Consider the following 16,252-nt stretch of genomic DNA (forward strand, 5'->3'; position numbering starts at 1 on the left):
TTTATTTTCTTGCTTAATATTTTATTATATATATATATATATATATATATATATATATATAGATTTTATAATTATTACGCTATTGTTGTATTATTATAATTCAATTTAATTTGGACGTTTAATGTGGACTTCTTTATATAAGAGAGTACAAAATGTGTATATTTATTCTGATTATATTTATTCTAATTAGAATAAAAATTCAGACAGTTTTATTTATTATGACAATCTATTATAAGATTAAAGACTATTCTACATATAAATTATAAAATTGCCAATTAAATGTAAAATGTAAAATTATATATACGATTGATGATATAATAATTACTTCACAATTAGAAGATGTGACACACCTGTCAAATAAAAGTTAATTTAAGCATTTAAGTTTTTCATTTAAGTTACACAAACTGTTTGAATGCAATATATACGTACCTAACTTAAAAAAAAGTATAGTTTTAAATACAGCAGTTTTTTATTTTAAATTTTACATATGCAAATACATAAATTATCATATATGTATACTTATCGAGATATACTGATATATGAAATAGATGCTTATTGAATATTAAAATCTTGTATTTAGCATATCTTTTATTTTAGATTGTACATGCAATACATAAAACATTATATGTATTAACATACTTATTAAGATAACGTTATCGGTATATGTCAGTCACAAACAATATTGCTCCCCGAATATTGAAATCTCGTACATACATATATACCTATACATGCATGTTTTTAACCTACTAATCAGTAATACGATTAATAAGTTACTTTTTTTTATACTGTTTAATAAATAGTCACATAAAAAATTATTGTTGCATAAAAATTATCATTAATCAGACTAAACGGAGATAGTTCTTATGTTCAATAATATATGTATGTATATATATATATATATATGTATGTGTGTGTGTGTGTGTTTTGCAATGTATTTAACATTAAACTCATACATTTTATTAAACATAAAAAATAAATACTTTTAATTATAAGATTAAAGTTTGTGTTAAATAATTCGACAAAATAATATTGTTCAAAATTCTAATTTTAATATAGCTTTGCACATATGTCGAGAAAGTAAATATTATAAATAAATATATTTGTGAATTTTTGGTTAATGTTGTTTTATTTTAACTATTCTTTTAGAAGAAATCTGCCATACCTATAGGAGATAATTTATGATTTTCAAACATACATATGTACATGTTACATTTTAAAAAACATTAAAATATAAAAATTTCTCTTTCTTATATGTTTTATTATTATGTCTAATATCTGTGTAAAATTTGTTTATAATTTTCTCATATTGGTTTAAAAATTATTTAATTTTCAAATAAACTTTTGTGTACAAATCTTTATGCAAAAATTAATTTTTTTATATATATTAATAGAATTATAATAAATATTTATAGACAAAAGTTATTTATTTGAATCTACTTATTTAAAAGTCATATTTACCTAAAACCGCAACAAAATATTAGATCATTTTACTGCATAAAGCTATTATAGGGTAAATTTGTTTTGTTTTTCTGCAGTTGATTTCAGGAAGTATTTATGATTTTTTTGCTTGTCAACTTATATTGACCTTTCCAGCTAATTTTTGGCTGATATTTTTATTGTATAGCTAAAACATTTTTCTAATCCAAATTTATTTATATTTACTACTATAAATGAAGAGTTATTAAAATCAGAATTTCCGAGTTGGCAAAGTCCCCGTGTTAGTTGTTAATATATAAATTCATGCGCTGTGCTAGATGACCTTTCTAGATTACAATCGTTGATTAAACACATCACTGTAATTTTAATGTAATATTTGTCTTTGTGTGCAATCGTTTTTTAGGAAGCAATATACCATTTATATCATTTATTCATTTATCATAAATGTTTAATTAAATTGTTGTGAACATTTATTTATTTTTACGAGAAATATATCATATATATATATATATATATGAAAAAATTGATACATTCAGAATGCATAGCATCTAGTCTAAAACGTTTTGATCCTTAAGTGTTCTTTATTTTTTATAAAAATTTATACAAAATTTAATTTGTGATTTCACTTCACTAATGAATATTTCGAATTTTCTCAAATACCACTGAACTTAAAACTACACTTACTACACAATAAAGAGATGAAGATATTCACAGTGCTGTCTCATGGATAACGAATCTTGCACGAAGAGAGACCCTGACGAATTGAACGTCACGCAGATCGCGAGGTCGAAGATCGCCGAACGAAAACAGTAGATTCTTCCATATCGGTTCGAACTTCAAGCAGGCTTTTAGACTGGCTAAAGACTCACATCATAGCTGGTGGTCTCATCGATAAAGAAACATCTTGATTTTGCATAGTTAACTGTTTCACTATAAAAATATAAAATTTGTGAACGGAAATTCATATACTGACGTGTTTCAGGACTTTTATAAACAAATAAATATACTCAAAAGAGATTGTTGGCTGGAAAATTGGTGGAGTAATGCAGATCAAAGATAAACGAGTTATAATAACTGGAGCAGCAAGTGATGTGGGTCTAGCATTTAGTAGAGAGCTGCTGCGAAATGGAGCTTTGGTATGTAATTTAACACAATATTGTATAATATTTATACATAAATATATCAGTTGTTGTAATATATCAACTATTACATAATAAAACTTTATACAGCCTTTTTTCAAAAGTATTCGTTATAAACTCATCGCATATATAGTATTTATCCATATAAAGTACTTATTCCTTAATTTTTTTCGTTAATAATAGCAATAATTATTGTAAAAATTAAGAGAATAATTATTAATATTTATTATCGTTTGGATTAATAAATAATGTTTACCTTCGCTTAGATGTAAAAAAAAATTTCTTAACTGTTTATTATTTGTTATATTACATTTTGCTTGATAACATAATGTGATGTGTATTAATAGTACTCGTAAAAAAATAAGTCATATCATTGTAACATTAATGTGGCCTGTTTTTTGTATTATTTTATTATAATATAATGTAAATAAATTACATTAATCTTATATGTACATAATAAACATTATAAAAGGATAATTCAGCTAAAAGTATATCAGAAACTATAAGTATGTTAGATATGAATAATTATGTGTTAAATTACATCCTTTTGCATTAATAAACGAATTAATGATTTTTGTTATTAGTAGATAGCTTCAAAGTCAATTTAAAATATTAAAAATTTTATTGCCATTGCATTTAAAAATAAGTGATAGTGTTTATTATTCGAAAATTTGTTAATCAAAAGAAAATTCTCTCATTGCTGCATATAGTTTTGAAACTTTTATAAATTACAAATTTTTCTCTTTATAAAAATAATAAAATATTTTTTTCTAGATGATAGTTATGATCGATATCAAGCAACAAATTGGAGAACAGGCTGTAGAGAGTTTAAACAATGAGTTTGGCCGCAAACGAGTTGTATTTCTTCACTGCGATGTAACAAATAATTCCGAATTTGACAGTAAACATAAGTCTATTTTATATTATTAATATGTCATTAATTTGTATTTTATTAATACACACACTATAAGCAAACTCGACCATTGCTTATGTAAACTGCAAAATTCAATTTAATTTACAACTTTTGCATTCACGGAATATTTGTTAAATTTGTTCAAACTAAAACTATTAATTGTTGTAGCCACGTTGAAAGAGGCAATCTGCATTCTCGGTGGACTAGACATTTTAATAAACAATGCAGGCGTAATAAATGAAATTGACTTTTCTAAAGCTATCGATGTTAATGTGGTGAGTTTTATTTCTAATTTTTATTTTAACTTTGCGTAATTATATTAATCTTGTAAGGAAATATAGGCTATAAATATTATTAAAACCTTTAAATATTTTCTGGTAACAGATTATTTTACATTATAAAAAATTATATTTAAAAAATTATATTACATGTAAGCGCGCGCAAATTTGCATAAAATTTCTAGAAAGGCTAGATTTAAATGGAGCTAATTGTATCTTAATTAAAAATAAAATCACATGATGAGGGAATTTTAGATAAAATAAAGTTCCAAAATATAAATTTTTGTATATTTTTTGCAGACAGCTGTGATTCGTGGGACTCTTCTGGGGATTCAACAAATGCGAAAGGATTCTGGTGGCAAGGGTGGTATTATCGTAAATATTTCGTCTATTGCCGGATTACGAGCTGTATCTCAACTTCCAGTATATTCTGCTACAAAACATGCTGTGGTTAGTTTCAGCCGTTCTTTTGCGGTAAGTATTTACATTTAAAACTATGTGACATATAATAAAATCTGTAACAATTATAATGAATAACACAATAAAAAAAATATTATTTAATTTTAAATAGATAAAGAATATACATACGTATTATTGGATATTAAGGGACACATAAACGTATTTTTAAAAAATATAGCGAACACTCAGATTATGTGACTTCAGGATTTTGTATTTGCAGCAATGGAGACATATTCGTTCAGAATATGAAAACTGTAATGTATCTTGAAACGCGAAGCAATTTGATTAAAGTTTCTTTTTTATAAAAAATTTGTAAGACCTTTTTTTGAAGACCATGACTAATTTTAAAAATGATTACCTAAACAATAATTATAAATAAAACTCTTCTTTCTTTCTTGGCAACAAATTTCTACTTTAAACTTGTTTTTAAAAAACTTTAAAATTTGGTGATAATTTTATTTTATTAGATATAATAAAATGTGTATGTGTGTAGACACTATTTTCTTACGTTTCTGAATTTTTGAAATTTTTGTAAAGATGACTTGAAGGGGAAATGAGAAAGAAAATTTTGAAATCAAAAGAGCTGGAAGAAATTCTTATTGAATTTTTTTTATAAATCTTTACTCTCACTTAATTTCATGTAGAAGATTCAGAAATACGCGACATGAAGATAAAGGCAATGACAAATCTGAATAATAAAATACAGATACATAAACCAGATAACATATATCATTCATTTGCTATAACGGCGACACAATCAAAAAAGTTTTCCAGAAAATAAATTTTAATATTTTGAATTATCAAAATTAAATAATAATAATTTTAATAAAATGTTAATGTAATAACTATATATAATTGTGGAAAAATAAAAATAAGAAAATAAAAAATATATCTTCTTTTAAAGTACATATGTATATGCTTTCTTCTTTTCTTTATGTTTCCATTCTTTTTTTATAGGTATATAAAAAATAACAATTTTTAAGTTACTAGTTGTTGTAGCAAATAAGCAATAAAAAATTTGACTGCAATAATGGATAAAGCATATGAAAAGAGTATTTCATACATATCTTGAAAAACATTTTACATAACACATAAAAAGGTTTATTGTAATCAGATATTTTTTCTTTACAGCAACCTTATCACTACGAAAGGACTAATGTAAAAGTAATTGTTCTGTGTCCTGGTTTGAGCGATATACCAGAAGATTTATCGCAGGGTATTTCAAATGTTAATAGTTTGCAGTATGATCAACCTCAGAGGTAAAACTGACATTAATTTATAATTATTTATAAATGACGCACTCTAGAAATGTACATAAAATACAAAAGATAAATATGTTGCCAGGGTGGAGAGCGTAGCTCATGGATTGATATATGTAATTCGATGCGCACAGAACGGCAGCGTATGGATTAGTGAGGACGGAAAACCGGTTTTTGAGGTGCAGCTTCCCGATACTTTGCCGCAAAAAACTGAAGTTGATACACAGGACTAACTGCTAATATAAAATCAATCGCAGACTAAATATTGTTATAATTTTATCATATAACTAAATAATATGTTTTCTAATTGTATGACAAACTCCTTCTTTTTACAAAAAATATCTTGTTATAGATGAAATCTGTTTTTAATTAATAAAAATTGTCATAATTATGATGTGAAATCTGTAATGAGTTTTCAATAGATGTTTGTTTTATAATAAATAGCGTGTTTAAAAAAATATTGTTAAAATCTTTTTTAAGAGAAATAAAATTTTTAAGAAAATTCGTCAATTTAAATTTTTTTAAATAATTGATTTAAATTTTACTATACATGGGGAAAAAAGGTACCCCTGAATAATTCGGAAAATATAAGTTTTATAGAAAAATGTTTTAGACAAAAGTTGTAGGGCTTAAAAAGATCTATTTACTAATCTTATCAGTTTGATTTTGGGTGGCATCGCCAAGGTCAATTTTTTTAAACAGAATACTTAATTTTTTTTATTTCAGAATTTAATAGCTAGTGTCAAAAGCTTTTCAAAATACTGTAAAAAAAAATTTTTATTATATACTTTCCAAGTTATTCAGAGGCACTGACCTTTTTTCACCACTCTGTATAAATAAGTTAAACAAAGTTTAACTTTTAAAGGGTTAAGCTAATTTGTAATACGCCAATAAAATATTATTTAAAAAATAATTAATATATTATATACGTATGTTACTTTTAGATCGCGCAAACTAAAGCCGCACTGTAGCATAAAGAATACAGGAAATCACATTTAACAATGATAAGTCGGTTATAGTAAAAAATATCCCACAAATCAGTGATCAGTTGAACCAATTATTAACTGTTTGGTACGCAGAGATCACTAATCTTTTACAGACATGCGTATTTATGAACCGCTCTGAATCGCCGCAACAGACGCATCCTTAATACACACACAGGCGTTTTACGACGTGTAGCGGTAGTACGATAACTAAGTAAAAATCATAAAAAAAATTACTTTCCTTCTCGATTCCGAGTAAAGTTCGATCGGAACCAGTTCGTATCGGTTATGGTATCGACTCGAAGCCGACATGCACTGTCCCTCGACTAATTTATCATCGGCGCGACGCCGATCAAACGTTAAGTGCGCTTTTTCTATTGATAAGTGCAGTGAGCACGAGCTGTGCGCACGTCAGGCTCTTATCACCGTTTTGTGCCACACGACTGTACCAAGTGCGTTATTTCTAAAGTTCGCCGACGCCACGAGCAATTGATAAACGTCCCGCATAATTTGCAAATAACTGGAAAAATTAAAAAAAAAACGCATAAAAAGTAAAGTTTTCGATCGTTAGCTCTTCTTCTTTTGCGTTATATGCTTTTTTAGATTGATAGTTTATCTAATGTCCGTATTTGCTTAAATTTATCTTTAGATTCTCAGTAGCCAATAAAATAATTCGGCCTGGCTATGAATACGGACATATATTTAGCAGATTGGAGAGTCAAGGAATTTACAATATATTCACAAGAATTCTATATTTACATATATAATATCTATTATATAATACAAAATATCTCAGATGTTTTCTTTCATTTATAAATACATTCTATTACATTTTCGTAAAATCTAAAATTTTTAATGAAAATAGAATGATTCTAAAATTCGTCGTAAATGATTTTAATGATTTTTGTAAATTTTAATCGTGAATTCTCGGAAGAAAGAATATATAATAAATCTCCTACGTAAAATGATGAAGTCACGGTTAGGTCATTTGATTAGGGTTGACTTATGATAGGCCTGCCAATGATAATGACATCGATAACAATTTATCACATTGCTCCATTACAACTACAATTACACGAACGGTCAGACTTTTAACAAAAGTTATATCATCCAATGACTGTCGCGTACCCGGAACGATAGTTTCTCTTTTTAAGTTTGACCTGCTATTAATCATTATTTTATTTTGTAAATATTACACACAGTACCACTACATTAAATGACGAACGCTAGTGTTCCGTAAATTTTTAGCTAAGTATGCATTTCCGCTCGTATCAATTCGTAAAGATATGCAAGTACATTTAAATGCAATCGTTTGTGTTTTAAGTCTACTTCTTTTTTATTGCATTTTTTTTTACATAAACTGAATACACAATACGTATATAGGTACTTAGGCCAAAAAAAAAACGAAGTTATAAAACGAAAAGAGCACAACTAAGGCGAACGGAAGCAGTTCTTATAGAATACCAGAAATTAGTGATTAATTACTTATTTTAAATAATAAAAGTATTGTTGTTTAATCCATAAAGTAAATAATTTTCAGTATTAAATTAACCAATATTAGGGAGTAAAAAAATGCTTTAAAAGTTAGTTTGAGAGTAATATAAGTCGTTTGAAAGCTGTAGCATGATACGTTAGGAACATAAAAGGGTAAAAATATTTCTTCTTCTTGTACGGTGACGCAAATAAATCTACAAGCCACCAGCCATTTCCATTCCCCACGATTGTCATGAATTTCTATTAATAATGGCGAAATAGCCCGATGGGGTAAAATCAAATATACACACACATATATAGCTGGGTTGTGTGTTTCAATAACTTTTTATTTCGCTCGTACGCGCCTTTGATGATCAAGTGCACTTTGATCACTTCCAATATATCTTGCGTAGCTCTTTACATTAAAAAAAAAACATGGCTTTATAAATATGTCTTTATAAATGAGTAATTTTTCTTAATATAATATATTTATTTTTCAAAAAATAAGTATGTAAAAAGCCTTTAACATATTTTATATATTCTATGTGCATATTTATACACACAATTAAAAAACTTGTTAAATTTTTAATATATTTCACATATGTTTCGAACAAAGCAATTTTTTCAAATTCACTCAAATTTTTATATTAGTTTAACACAAGATAAATGTATTAAAATGTGATAGCTATATAAAAAATTAAGACAAAAATCTGGAGATACGGTAATATCATTACGGCACAATTTTGAAAATTATAAAAACATTTTTCAGTAAAATTAACATTTATAATATATGTTAAATTTACATTTCATTAATTTTTTTTAAACTTTAAGTATTTATATCTTAAAAAATATTCTGTCATTTAGCGGTTCTGTGTTATGTCAGAAAACTTTCCATTTATATATGATCTCAAAAAGATACTCTACAAAATAAAGGAATTTCGTATCATAATAAAGTACTGGCTGATTCATGTAAAATTTTTTGCTTAGAGGAAATGCTAAGAGGAATTCTCCGTTTATCGGAAGAATATTATTTTTTTTTAATGTAAACTATATTATTTTCATGTAATTTATTTAATTACTCATTACACTAAATTGAATTATTTAATATTTTAGCTATAAATAGTACTAATGTCAATTTAACACAAAATATTTCAATAATACACAATTATACACGCATATTATATTAAAAATTTGGATATATATATAAAATTTAATATACAAGTTCTAACATGTTTGAGTTAAACATGATTTCTACTGTGTATTATATTATAACAAAATAAATGATAACATAGTAAATATTGCGTAAAAAGCAATAACATTGTTGAAGATGCAATCACTTAATTAACGGTCTATTAACAGTCTAGTTGCTTGGTCTAGTTAGTACACGCTATGATATTCTATACTATACAATACAATACACTATTATTATCTTCAAATAAAAGAACAAGTACGCTTCAATGCCTCTCGGTCTGTGTCTCGTATATCCAATATTAGAAAGCACATTGCCACGATGCGATTAATTAGCATCTGTGGAAGGGGTTAATTAGGGTAAAGCGTTATCAGGAACTTTGAGAAAAGAGAACGACGAGACGCGACTGTGTCTATCGAGAGGGAGGATAAGAAAAGACAATGAAAAAATAAAGGATCGCAATAATAATAAATAAGTCTTCAAAATTATTGTTATCGAGAGTAACAATCTTGTTAAAAGCCATTTAGTTAACAATATTCTTCTGCATTGTTGTCCCTTTTTATATTGCTAATATCATAATTTAATTTTGACATTTGTTTCACTTTAAATTAAAAATTTGAATTTCCACGACAGTAACAATCGAGCTCAGTACAAATTATTCATTAATACCAAGAGATTGTCAATTCGATGTCGATTTTATGATTTCGACGTCGAATTGATATTAAATTGATGTCGATTTCATTGTCATTTCTCATTGGATAAATAATCATTATAATTTTCTTCGATTATTTTATATTTTTTATAATTTTCTTGTATCAGTAATTATACTCATAATTATATACCTAACGTATCTTTTACAAACTAAAAAAACTTGGCAAAAAAAAACTGAATTATATCAGTCTAACGAATTTAATAGTATTTTAATTCATTGTGGAGTCTGATATAAATATGCTCTATAAAATGCGACATCTTAAGATTTCAAACACCCTTGAAGATGTCGAATTTTAAAGAGAAAATTAAAAAAATTTCTTTTTTATCATAATTGTTCGATCTATATATCTACTGCCTATGTAATCTCAGCCGAAGTCCACCTTTCACCCTTTGAGACATCCCCGCCACGATGGAAACTTAAGTCGCAATATCGCAAAATCCCACATCGCTGCTTATCGTATATAAGTACCATTCGCACGGTCTCGAAGTTCAGTCGAATACGTATTACCAGCACAAACTTCCAATTGTTCGGATTCACTCCTAAGAACTTAAACCCACCGGAAATTAGTTTATTCTCGAATATCCAAAGCAGTTTTATTCATGGAGAATAAAATAGGTAAGTCTGTTTTTTTCATCGAGAAAAATACATATGTATCTATCAACATGTTTTGTTATAAAAAATGTGTAATATAAAAAATAAGTTTTCGATTATTTTAGGTTCATAAATTATAATTTTAATAAAAAATTATTATATATTAATTTTGTAAATAATGTTTTCATAATTTTATAATTTGATTTCCTGAGATAAAAGATTGTGTGAGGCTTTTTTATAGAACATGAAACGAAATAATTCTCATTATTTCAATAATAAGAATTTACTTTATCAGAAAAACTAATATTAATAACATGCATTTTGTTAATATTATGAGTTTTCCTAATAAAATAAATTTTCTTCTTTTATAAAACAAGTTTTATGTTATAGAACCAAGTTTAAGAAACCTTCGCCGTCGTTCTTCAGCGTCCGAAAGGGCAAAGGAGATAGAAGCGATCAATTGCATTGTTTCTGGAAAAAATGTTCTAATAACTGGTGGTGCAGCAGGATTGGGCTACGCCTTTCTTAATCATTTCTTGAAGCACGGAGCAAAAGTATGTTTAATAATTAAATCAAATATAATATGTAATGCCTATATGTTTAATAATTAAAATAATTTATAGTATAGAAGTACACAAAATTTGTAGAAAATCTATATAAACCAGCATTACATTAATAATTTATAATTATCTATAAATCTATAAACTACGTACATTTATAAATTCCATTATTTAAATAAGTCTCAAATTTTATCATATAAATGCATAATTCTATAAAGTGTTTTATAAAAATTTATATAACATTTCCAGTAATCAAGAAAACACACTCCTTTGTAACACCATTTTTAATTAAATTAATTTTATTCTGCAGATTAAATTATTTATCTCTCTCCTGTTAGATATGAAATATATGGTGCTGTCCTTAATTTTACTAAATTTACAGAGAATGGTATTAGTAGTAGTATTTAAATTTATTTCATATTTGTTACAGAAAATAATTATATTGGATATCGATGCTGAAACCGGCAAACGAATTACGCTCGGCGTCGAAAAATCTTGCGGCGAGAAAAAAGTACACTTCATACATACCGACGTATCTAATCACAAACATGTGACTGGTAAATATAGAGCATTTTCAAATTGCATAGATATATGTTACTATCTCACTGAACTTACAAAATATCGTTCTTACTTCTCAGAATATCTTATTTTTGTTTGTACCAATTTATAGAAGCTTTTGAAGAAGCATCAACGCTATTAGGAAATATTGACATCGTGATAAACAACGCTGGAGTTTTAGATGAACGAAGATGGGAGAAGGAAATCTCGGTTAACATTGTGAGTATCGTTGATAATAATTTTTTAATTTATTAATGACTTTATCGATGTATCCTAATTTCATAATTTCTGCTGTTTATTCTGATGTTTTCTCTCTTAAAATTCTTACAATGTTTTTCTTAATATTTCGAATATATTTTATATTTCAATTAATTTCGTGATTTTTGTGTCAAGATGATTTTACCAGATCGCATGTAAAAATATATAAAAGAATTGGAAAATGAATATCATTAATAAGTACTCTTATAGAAATCTAATACTGGCCAATTTATTACCGAAATATAGGAATTAATTACTTATTTGAAATACTAAAAAAGAATACTGAACAACGATGCTTTTAATACTTAAAATAAATAATTACTATCTTTCAATACTAAATTGACTAGCATTATATTGGCATTTATACGGACCATAACTGCATACCGTAATCTGTAAGAATTGACTATAATTACAGTCGAGTATTCCTCTAGCTGTTACAGTCAAATGAGAGAGGACTACTCGATTGATCAATTCTTATAGATTACGGTATACAGTCAATATATAATAAATGCTCCCTTAGATTTCTGTAAGGTATAATATATGTAATAATAAAAATAAAGAGTAGATCCTAATTTTTTATATCAATGTTAGGGAGGCATGGTCAGCACTGCGATGTTAGCTGTGCAATATATGAGCAGAGATACGGGTGGCCATGGTGGTATCTTGGTAAACGTGAGCCAGCATGTGGATATTCGAAATACAGCCCAACTTCCGGTTTACACTGCCACGAAGCATGCCGTTATTGGTCTATCGCAGTCTCTATCGGTAATTGCCGATATAATTATAATTGTACAGAATTGAACACAGTTACGTCCATTTATTATTCAAACGATCACTCTAAAGTAGTTACAAACAAAAATGATATAGTTATACTTATAAACAACTTCTCAATATTCTACAAGATTGTTATCTTGTGAATTATAAAATAATAAAGTATTTAATTTTTATTATATGTATAAATACACGTTTACTGTCCAACAGGATCCCTATCACTATGAGAAGACCGGTGTTACCATAATAACTTTGTGTCCAGGATTAACGGAAACCGCTCTAACAGTAGATAGTCCTAATAAACTTCTTTCCAGAGTCATGAAGGCAGATTTTGTTAAGAATCTTGAACAGTTTCCAATACAAACGTAAGTCATTATTAAAATTATCTCTATGTCTTAAAAGTTGGATACAAAATAATCAGATGAATGTTGGATAATAGAACACATTCTACAATAAGTCATTAATAATAAATCAGAAGTCAGAAACTAGAAATTGAAATTTAACCAATCAGTCGAATGCGAAAAGAATAAGTGATTATGATTGGTTAATTTCTAACTTCTGATTTCTAATTTATCATATACTATAATGGCTTGTAGAATGTGTATAAAACATAATAATGTTTCTGCTGTAGAATTAAATTATAATATAAATGCGAGTTTTTCGCTACTTCAACAAACAGTACATTTCATAATAAATACGACGGTTGCTCAGAAAGTAATGCCTTACATTTTTTTCCTCATCCAATAATAAAAGTAGAAAAGTGAAATTTTACATGTTGCAAATTTAGAGTTTAAAAAATTTAGGGCATATTACTTTCTAAGCACCCCTTGTAATTACAAATAAATTATTTATCAATTTTTTAATGAGACACATCCAGTGAAAATTTAAGTGGTCACATTTCTTAAAAGTTCCAAAAGATCAACCAGGGTCAAAATGACCGAAAAGTGCATTTAATCAGTTGTTGTGTTCACAACTTTCGTTTTATGAAGTCAAAAAAAATTACCAATTAAATATGGTCTGGGGTCATTTTGACTTCAGAGTGATCACGAAGGGTACGTTGAAATATCAGTTCTACAAGATCTTAAATTCAGTTCGTAAATCTGATTCTGACACAAATGTTACACCTCTCCCGATGCTTACATATGATCGTCGATTCAGCAGAGATAAATTTCTCAACGACTCATTGTTGTTTAATCTTATTTTTGCAGACCTTACATAGTCGCGCAAGGCCTGATGACGATATTGAGGATCGGTGAATCTGGCAGTATTTGGGTTATCGAAAGCGGCAAAGCGCCTTATGAGGTTTATGTACCGAATCCGCGTACTCTGCGTCGTCATTATAAGAACAACTTCTCACACGTCGATACCAAGGTCGCGAGAGGTCGCCCGATAAGAGAAGTCTGCGATAGTACGAGGACAGGTCTGATGAGTTGTGCCTGATAATCGGCAAGCGCATGACCGTGATCTCTCACTCTGTTTAGGGCTGAAATCTTCGATCCACGTGTGACGAACGTCATCCGAAGACTATATTAGAAGATATTTCACATGTAGATCAGTGTAACCGGAAGTGCAGAACAGAAGCGATGCAGTCGAAGCGATATTTCGCGGGAAATAACATTCCCGAGATTCTCCGTAGATATAATTTTGTATTACAAAATTTCATGCATATTTTCTTTCTCCTCAATCATCCAACTGTATTTACTGGTTACGTCATAGTTTCCTTAAATACACGCAACATATTCAACCTTTTTCATTTCTTATTAATAACGCCAGATTGTATGAAGGTGTCTGTGATAAAAAAATTTTATAATAAATATTTTTTTTTTTTTAAATAAACTAATCTGAAAATAAGACCTTCAAAAATGTCATGTATTATAAGTTTCGTACCGAATTTTTAAGATAACTCATTATATCCTGCAAACTATAATACAAATCGTTATAAATGGCGACTTTCGATTATATTGATAATAGGAATTTATATCTCTAATGTGTTAATAATGCGGTGACTATTACTTCCGGGCTATTTAAAAATATCGGACATGACAAGTCTATGCGCAAAAAGAAAATAGAAAACATAAGTGGGTTCAAGTTACGAACTAACAGGGCTCATTAATCTATGTTTGCGATATCGTGTGTAATAAATCATTCTAGTTTACTGTATCGCTTATCAAGCATTTGAAACACTGAATATAGCGCATGGAAGACGCTGTTTTTTCTTTTTGCATACATTCTAATCACACCGCATGTAATACGCAGCACACTTTAATGTCGCCAGACGCACGATAGTTTTACCAACAACATATGTTCAAGTCCTATTAAAGACATTATATAATTTTATTTACATCTGAGTACATCTTCTTTTTTTGAAAAAGAACAACACGCATATCTCATATCTCGAGTCGCTCTTTAAAATTCGTATAATCTAGCATTTAAATTTGTAAACTGTTATCTTTCACATTTTTGCGCATTCGTCGAAGAGCAGGGAAGGACAATCCGTATCTTATAGTTCTCGATTGTTATAACTTTGTGAAGAAACAAGAAAACATCTTTTCGTTCGTTTGTTGGAAAAGTAGTGAGTAGGAGATCGGAAATGACACGACGACGTGTTATTTCATCATTTCAATATTATTCACCATCGGAAATCACAATATATCCGCTGTACAAAACAAAAATCCATTTTCGCGTACATTATAAATTCTTCTCACATGCTCAAGGCATGAAACTTAAAAGTTAAATTTACTCACCATATCTTTTTTCTACTTGTTTATTTCGTTTTATAGTCCTTCTTTTTATTTCACTCTGCATTTTCTTTGATAACCTATTGGAGGTTCGCTTATCAGTTATGCAAATCTCAAATTGCGTACGTATGTATTTGTGTGTGTGTGGATGTGTGTGTGTAAATATATATAATATTTGTATGAGTTTGGGGACTCTGTACGAGCCATAGAAAAATAATAGTCGCAAATAATGTTCTTATTCTGTTTCTTCCATGTCTTATATTTTTAAGGATATTATCATGCTTTTATTCTTATTTGCATCGCCATTTAACACAATTCTACCCACAGCGTCTTCGTGTATTCAAAAGGATTCTTCGAGAGCGCGTGCGCGCGTAAATAATTATAATCAAATTACGACGAATAAATTATTTTTATGCGTTTAACGCTTTGAAAATCTTGTCATAAGCTTCCAAATTTGCATCCCGTGCATTGGATTCCATTTACATACGCTAATAAACCGCTATTCCAAAAATGATAATTGAATAAATTTATGTAGAGAATAGATTAACTATTTTCATTTGAATATACATGTATAGTCATTATTGTACATAATATAGTAATAGAATATTATGTCATTTAATAATAAATTATTATTTTTAGTATTTTCTGTTTGTATATACATGTATATTGAATACAAATTTTCCTTGGAATAAGTATTATTATACTAGTTTTGGAGTTAATAAAACAAAAAAAAAACAAATTGACAAAATACCGATTAAAGATAACAATTTTCTAAAACAATTAATTTTAATAAGCATTATATAAATTTCATGTTTGATATAATTAATTACTGATTATACTGTAGATATTTATTTTATAGTTTTACTAATTAAGCTACTCTTACACATATGAGAGCAATCGAGGAATCCTTATTTGCAAAACACGATGACAATTC

At 27.7% G+C, this 16,252-nt stretch overlaps 2 protein-coding genes across 2 annotated transcripts; both read left to right on the forward strand.

The window, feature by feature from the left end:
* Positions 1-775: 775 nt before the first annotated feature.
* On the forward strand, positions 776-5,738 carry LOC108775512 (15-hydroxyprostaglandin dehydrogenase [NAD(+)]-like). The gene is made up of 7 exons (XM_018541895.1): positions 776-879; positions 2,152-2,573; positions 3,351-3,477; positions 3,658-3,764; positions 4,068-4,241; positions 5,358-5,485; positions 5,571-5,738. The coding sequence occupies exons 2-7, from the start codon at positions 2,481-2,483 to the stop codon at positions 5,716-5,718; spliced, it is 777 nt and encodes a 258-aa protein (XP_018397397.1). The 5' UTR covers positions 776-879; positions 2,152-2,480; the 3' UTR covers positions 5,719-5,738.
* A 4,491-nt stretch (positions 5,739-10,229) lies between these two features.
* Positions 10,230-14,529, forward strand: LOC108775511 (15-hydroxyprostaglandin dehydrogenase [NAD(+)]-like). The gene is made up of 7 exons (XM_018541894.1): positions 10,230-10,457; positions 10,824-10,987; positions 11,424-11,550; positions 11,664-11,770; positions 12,401-12,574; positions 12,791-12,945; positions 13,789-14,529. The coding sequence occupies exons 1-7, from the start codon at positions 10,442-10,444 to the stop codon at positions 14,018-14,020; spliced, it is 975 nt and encodes a 324-aa protein (XP_018397396.1). The 5' UTR covers positions 10,230-10,441; the 3' UTR covers positions 14,021-14,529.
* Positions 14,530-16,252: the final 1,723 nt, after the last annotated feature.

Source organism: Cyphomyrmex costatus, unplaced genomic scaffold (genome assembly GCF_001594065.2).
Source record: "Cyphomyrmex costatus isolate MS0001 unplaced genomic scaffold, Ccosl1.0 scaffold30, whole genome shotgun sequence".
NCBI lineage: Eukaryota > Metazoa > Arthropoda > Insecta > Hymenoptera > Formicidae > Cyphomyrmex > Cyphomyrmex costatus.